The sequence below is a fragment of the Raphanus sativus genome, unplaced genomic scaffold, assembly GCF_000801105.2.
Source record: "Raphanus sativus cultivar WK10039 unplaced genomic scaffold, ASM80110v3 Scaffold3862, whole genome shotgun sequence".
Classification (NCBI taxonomy): Eukaryota; Viridiplantae; Streptophyta; class Magnoliopsida; order Brassicales; family Brassicaceae; genus Raphanus; species Raphanus sativus.
Window position 1 is genome coordinate 2,267 of NW_026619166.1, and position 7,214 is coordinate 9,480.

A 7,214-nucleotide genomic window follows, 5' to 3' on the forward strand; every position below is an offset into this window, starting at 1 on the left:
GTCCAAACCATGTGTCCATTATTTTTTTGTTAAATATGTACTTTGGACACAAAAAGTTATAACTTTTATTTTGTAACATCAAAAAGTTATAACTTAAACTCTAATTTTATAAAAGAAATTGTTTATACACAAAAACTTATTTTGTCCATGGAATCATCTTCATCCCCACTCCATATTTTACTCAATTTATAGAGATGTCTTGACAACAATTTAATTTATTTTAAAATAGTGTTAAGTGTGCTTTATACCTTTAAAATTATTTATTTTGTAACTGAAGCTAATGGCTGTTTTGTAATGTATAACTATTGTTTTTTTTTTTTTACTGACCTACTCAGGCCAATCAGATAACAATCAGTCTCTGTGCCACCATTCGATGCCACAACTTTTCAAGAATGAAAGGATATCCTCGTATGCATTCACAGTTAGTGAGTGAAGTGGTGATCAACATATGAATCTGATTGCGTAAGCAACTACGCATCACGTGGTTGGTAGAGAGGGACAAAGTTAACTCAGAAAAGACAAAAGCTAAAAGGAAACAGCAGCTAGTGCGATCCTTTCATTTAATGTGGACTTGCATAAGTCTTTTAGCTTTGTCCGTGAGAATCTACCTCACCTTTGATAGAGGCAAACCGTTTGCTCCTCTGTTTTTTTTTTGTTTCTAATTGATTCAGCTCTGCTGCTGCTTCTACAATGGCCTTCTCCATTGGTACGATCAACCCTTTTCTTTTAACAGTCTCCATTGCTTTCTTCAATGCTTAGTTTTCATGTTCTTGGCATTCTTGGATTGTGTGTGAGTCGAGAGTGGTGAGAATGATACTATTGTTGTGATGATTGATAATTGTTTATGGTGCAGGGAGCTTACCATGGTGTGACGCTGAACAGAATCTAGCCTCTTCTTGCTTCCAAAGAAGCGTCATATATCTCATAAATCTACTGTTCCTATGTATCTTCTTCTTGCTTTCGGCAGCTAGTTGTGTTTCCAAACAGTTCACTGTCAGGAGCCGGAACAAAGGCTGGACCTTTGTCGCTGCAGCTATATGCTGTCTTGTTACTAGTATCACTTTCCTTGGTGCTGGTTTAAAACTTCTTACTGATGATTCTAATGACGTCTTTTGGGTTGCTTACTTTGTTCAAGGCACCATTTGTGTCTCACTTGCGATTTCTCTGTTTTTTAGCGGCTCAAAATGGATTAGCATCGTTACATCCCTTTGGTGGGTGTCTTTTGCTTTGTTGGATTCAGCTGAAAAGATTGAGATACTTTCACATGGAGAAGGCATCAGAGTATTCGACTTTATAACATTGCCGATGAGCCTAATGCTTCTCATTTCCTTCTACACATCTCTCAATGCCTCTCCTGCTCCTCAAGATTGTCTTTCTGATCCTCTATTAACTGACGAACCTAGAAAACACTCTGCAAGGTTGGCCACAGCTGGTTTTTTCAGCGTCCTAACATTCTCTTGGATGAATCCTTTACTCTTGGCTGGCTTCAAGAAACCATTGACCCCTGAAGATATCCCTAGTCTAGTCCCAGAGGATGAGGCTGAGTTAGCTTACATTAAATTCTCTCAAGCATGGGATACACTTCTTGCAGAAGGAAGCTCAACAACTAAGGAAAGAAACTTAGTGTTCAGAGCCATTGCAAAAGTTTACTTCAAGGAAAACATATTCACAGCAGTTTGTGCCTTATTCAGAACCATTGCTGTTGTATCTCTTCCACTAATGCTATATGTCTTTGTGCAATATGCAAACAGTGACCACCGTGATCTCCGCACTGGTTTCTTTAACTTAGCTTGTCTAGTTTTGTTAAAACTTGTTGATTCCTTGTCGATGAGACACTGGTACTTTGCGGCAAGAAGATCAGGGATGAGGATTAGATCAGCGCTGATGGTTGCTGCCTACAAGAAGCAGCTAAAGCTATCAAGCTTGGGGAGGAAAAAACATTCATCTGGAGAGATTGTGAACTACATTGCTGTGGATGCATACCGTATGGGAGAGTTCTTATGGTGGTTCCACTCAGGATGGAGCCTTACACTCCAGCTTTTGCTGTCCACACTTGTACTCTTTGGAGTGGTTGGCGCAGGAGCCTTTCCAGGTTTGATTCTTCTTCTCCTCTGTGGTCTCCTTAACCTACCGTTTGCAAAGAGGCTGAAGAACAGCCAGACCCAGTTCATGATGGCACAGGATAAACGTCTGAGGTCAACCTCAGAGATTCTGAACAGTATGAAAGTCATTAAGCTGCAGTCATGGGAAGAGGAGTTCAAGAGACGGATAGAGTCTTTCCGTGCTGACGAGTTCAGATGGTTGGCTAAGGCACAAATGACAAAGGCCTTTGGTACTTTCCTGTATTGGCTGTCTCCAACAATAATTTCTGCTGTTATATTTGTGGCGTGTGGTTTACTGAAAAGTGCTCCACTGAACGCAAGCACCATCTTCACTGTTTTAGCTACACTGAGAGTTATGTCAGAGCCTGTTAGGCTTATACCTGAAGCCATCTCTTCTATCATCCAAGTCAATGTCTCTTTCGACAGGATAAACAACTTCTTGCTTGGTGATGAGCTGAAGATTGATGAGATTGCGAGAAGTGGTCTGGAGGAATCTGGAAATGTAGTAGTTGACATACAAGCTGGTAACTTCAGCTGGGATCCAGAGATGATAAGGATCCCAACTCTAACGAACATAAACTTGGACATAAAGTATGGGCAAACAGTTGCGGTTTGTGGACCAGTTGGTGCTGGAAAATCATCGTTGTTGCATGCATTGCTCGGAGAGATACCTAAAGTTTCTGGAACTGTAAGTCTGTTTGTTCATTATGTATAAGTATGTTTGCTAAAAGATGGTTTCTTATGTTGTCCATTTGAAACAGGTTAAGGTCTGTGGGTCCATAGCTTATGTTTCTCAGACCTCTTGGATTCAAAGTGGCACCATAAGGGACAACATCCTCTATGGAAAGCCAATGGAAGCCAGACGATACAATGCTGCTATTGAAGCATGTGCGTTGGATAAGGACTTGAGTGACTTTAGACATGGTGATCTCACAGAGATAGGACAAAGAGGGCTTAACTTGAGTGGAGGGCAAAAGCAAAGGATTCAGCTGGCATGTGCCGTCTATGCAGATGCTGATGTTTACCTGCTTGATGATCCTTTTAGTGCTGTGGATGCTCATACTGCTGGAGTTCTTTTTCATGTAAGTAATAACATTTCTTTTGCTCAAAGGCTGCTTCTTAATATGTTTTAGTTATTATGACTGTAGAAATGTGTTGAGGACTCGCTGAGGGAGAAAACTGTTGTTCTTGTCACTCACCAAGTTGAATTCCTCTCAGAAGTTGATCAAATTCTGGTAATAATTTAGTAGCTGATAGAAAAAAGACTGCATTTGTCTTAACTTATTAATGATTTGATGTCCTTAATCAGGTTATGGAAGAGGGAAGAATCACTCAATCAGGTAAGTATGAGGATCTCTTAAAGATGGGGACTGCATTCCAGCAGCTGGTGAATGCTCATAATGAAAGCATGGGAGATCTTAGGCAAGTAGGTATAAACAGAGAGATGGGAAACAACGATGTTGTTGTCGATAAAGTAAAAGAAGAAACCACAGCAATGGATATAAGAGGGATCCAACTTACCCAAGAAGAAGAAAAAGAGTCAGGTTATGTTGGGTTGAAACCTTTCTTGGACTACTTCCGTGTCTCCCAAGGATGGTTTCTTCTATCAGCAACCGTATTGGGACAGGTTGGTTTTGTAGTTTTCCAGGCTGCATCAACGTACTGGCTTGCGTTTGCTATTGGGATCCCTAAACTCTCAACCACAATGGTTATTGGCGTCTACAGCATTATCTCCACACTTAGTGCTGGTTTTGTATACTCTAGAGCTGTTACCACTGCCTACCTTGGGCTAAAAGCTTCCAAAGCTTTCTTCTCTGGTTTCACAAATGCAGTCTTCAAAGCCCCCATGCTTTTCTTTGATTCTACTCCAGTTGGACGCATTCTCACCCGAGTAAGATCGCTTTTGCTTTTACATGTATATGGACAACACTAGATCTCAATTATGATATGACTGAATGTGTAAATTTTGCAGGCTTCATCTGATATGAACATCTTAGACTTTGACATTCCATCTGCGTTCATACTTGTTGTGGTACCTGCTATTGAGCTCACTGCTGCTCTTATCATCATGACATATGTTACATGGCAAGTGATTATCATAGCTCTTCTTGCTTTGGCTGCCACCAAAGTTGTTCAGGTACCTATTTTGATTCTTCTCCTTTTTTTTCAGTTTGCTTATGCAGCGAAGAAGTCTCTACTAACATCTGCAACTTCTTTGAAAAAAAAGGACTACTATCTAGCTTCTGCAAGGGAGCTGATTAGGATCAACGGAACAACAAAAGCACCAGTGATGAATTATGCTGCAGAAACCTCACTTGGAGTGGTGACAATAAGAGCTTTTGGAACGGTAGATAGATTCTTTAGAAGCTACCTAAACCTAGTGGATGCAGATGCGGCGCTATTCTTTCTGTCTAATGCAGCCATGGAATGGGTCATTATGAGGATAGAGATTCTGCAGAATATGACTTTATTCACCTGTGCACTATTGCTTATCCTTATTCCCAAGGGCTACATAGCTCCAGGTACATGCATCATATATATAACTCATTCACATCTTCAATATCTTTGTAAGTATTTTGTTATATTTATATTCAAGATATTAATCATATTAAAAGGTTTTTCATGAACTTGTGGTTTTGTGATGCAGGTCTAGTTGGGCTCTCACTCTCATATGCATTAACATTGACACAAACACAGGTGTTTCTAACCAGATGGTATTGTACCTTATCGAACTCCATCATTTCGGTAGAGAGGATACAACAGTATATGAGCATACCAGAAGAACCTCCTGCGGTTGTGGATGGTAGAAGACCACCGTCCTCATGGCCTCCTAATGGTACAATTCACTTGCAGGATCTTAAGATAAGATACCGTCCCAATGCTCCATCGGTTCTCAAAGGAATCTCTTGCACGTTCAGAGAAGGGACAAGAGTGGGAGTTGTGGGGAGAACAGGAAGTGGGAAAAGCACTTTGATCAGTGCTTTATTTCGTTTGGTAGAACCAGCAAGTGGTTGCATACTGATTGATGGCATTGACATAAGTAAGATTGGTCTGAAAGACCTGAGGATGAAACTCAGCATCATTCCTCAAGAACCAACTCTTTTCCGTGGCTGCATAAGGACTAACCTTGATCCTTTAGGTGTTTACTCCGACGATGAAATCTGGAAGGTAAAAAAAAAAACAAGAAACAAGAATGAGATTGCTAAACTCTTTTGCAGCCTTTTCTGATGAAAACCATTTCCTTAGGCTCTCGAGAAGTGTCAGCTCAAGACAACGATCAGCAATCTTCCTAATAAACTTGATTCTTCAGGTAAATGGAAACGCAGTCATGTTTTTTTTTTTTATGTTTTACCTTTATATTTGTCTTTTTGTTGTACGAGAAGTGAGTGAGGAAGGAGAGAACTGGAGCGTGGGACAGAGACAGTTGTTCTGTCTGGGGAGAGTACTGTTGAAGAGAAACAAAATATTGGTGCTTGATGAAGCAACAGCTTCCATTGATTCAGCTACTGATGCAATCATTCAGAAAACAATAAGAGAGGAGTTTGCCGAGTGCACGGTGATAACAGTTGCTCATAGAGTACCAACGGTTATAGATAGTGACATGGTCATGGTTCTCTCATTTGGTAAAAAACATCTTCTTCCTCATAATGATGATTCCTCTCTATTTCATGTCAAGGCTCATGAGTACCAATGGGGATTTTTGGTTTGGTTTTTTTTTTTTGAACAGGTGATCTTGTGGAGTACAGTGAGCCTTGGAAGCTGATGGAGACTGATTCTTACTTCTCCAAGCTCGTTGCTGAGTATTGGGCAAGTTGTAGAGGACATTCTTCTCAGAATCTTCAAGTCCACATCTAAAATCTCTTGCAAGTCTATCTAATAATTCACATTATGATATACTTCCATTAAGAAAATAAAAAATAAAAAATGTCGTTACTAATTAGAAGAAAGACACAAAAGCAATGATCACTAATCAGAATGGAAACAGAGCAGTGCTGACGCTGACGTCATTTTTCGATAGAAAATTAACAGATACTTCCCCAGCCATCCCTCTTCTTCCAAAACATCTCTGATTTCGCCGCTAAACTATGCTTGATCAACAGTACCACTGTCTCGATCTGGGAGATATTGAGGAAGGATCTAAGAGGAAGACTAGCCAACGAAACGTAAATTTAAATTATGTGTGTGAATGATTTTCAATTAATATATAGGGGAATCATTGTAAGAAAATTTTAAATTTGCCGAGTGCTACTGATTTTTGTATTTATAATATCATAAGTAAAAAAATTAACAAATGACATAAATTTTGAATACTAAATTTTAATACTAAATTTATATGTAATAACACTAAATTTTAACTGATATATTAAATCAATCTATATATTAATAACACTAAGTTTTTGATATAGTGTTATTATTAAATAAAGATATACAGAATTTTGATATTACGGATTTAGTGTATCTTTTTTATTACAGATTTTGATATACTAAATTTTGAACACTAAAAAATTAACAAATAACATAAATTTTGAATACTCTAACTCGAGCGAGGGGTAAGACCTCCAAAAGACTAGTCGGTTGGGTTACAATCCGCCGGATACTTCATGTTATCAAAAACAAAATTAAATACTAAATTTTGTTGAAATGATCATTAAAATTTATTGTTATTAATATATAAATTGATTTTTATTGTAAAAAGAGTTGGAAAAGAGTAAAATCATTTTGATATTACTCTTATGAGTAAATTTTAACAATCAGAAGTCTGTACTTTATCCAAAAACAATCAGTTGAAAAAACATATATCTATATCTATATTATTAAAGTTGAAGTACAAATTTGAGATGTTTGGAAACAAGGATAGTAGGATAAATGAAATATGTTTGGCAACATGGATTGTAGAGATGTGTACTTTCTTTTATTAACACATTTAGCCATTGTATTTTCAATAAATTAATAACAAATGAGAATTGCTTAGAAATATGAATAACATATTTAATACTTCTTTTTATTTAAACATTTAGCCATTGTTTTATAATAAATTAAACAACCTTCTTTCTATATTTCTTTTTATTTACAATTCTGTAACTATATTTACAATTCTTTATGGTAAAAATA

The 7,214-nt window shown here is 37.8% G+C and overlaps 1 protein-coding gene across 3 annotated transcripts; it reads left to right on the plus strand.

The window, feature by feature from the left end:
• Window positions 1-395: 395 nt before the first annotated feature.
• LOC108830490 (ABC transporter C family member 8-like) lies at window positions 396-6,362 on the plus strand. 3 transcript variants are annotated; one of them, XM_057001681.1, is made up of 11 exons: window positions 396-706; window positions 854-2,790; window positions 2,864-3,184; window positions 3,251-3,337; window positions 3,412-3,993; window positions 4,075-4,239; window positions 4,330-4,624; window positions 4,750-5,270; window positions 5,349-5,412; window positions 5,486-5,725; window positions 5,830-6,362. In XM_057001681.1, exons 1-11 carry the CDS (start codon window positions 691-693, stop codon window positions 5,955-5,957), a joined length of 4,356 nt encoding a protein of 1,451 aa, XP_056857661.1. In that variant the 5' UTR covers window positions 396-690; the 3' UTR covers window positions 5,958-6,362. The 3 variants fall into 3 exon arrangements, with proteins under 3 accessions (XP_056857661.1, XP_056857662.1, XP_056857663.1); XM_057001682.1 differs by lacking the exon at window positions 396-706 and having other exon boundaries at window positions 940-1,069; window positions 1,176-2,790; window positions 5,830-6,361; XM_057001683.1 differs by lacking the exon at window positions 396-706 and having other exon boundaries at window positions 1,976-2,092; window positions 2,182-2,790; window positions 5,830-6,360.
• The last annotated feature ends 852 nt before the right edge of the window (window positions 6,363-7,214 follow it).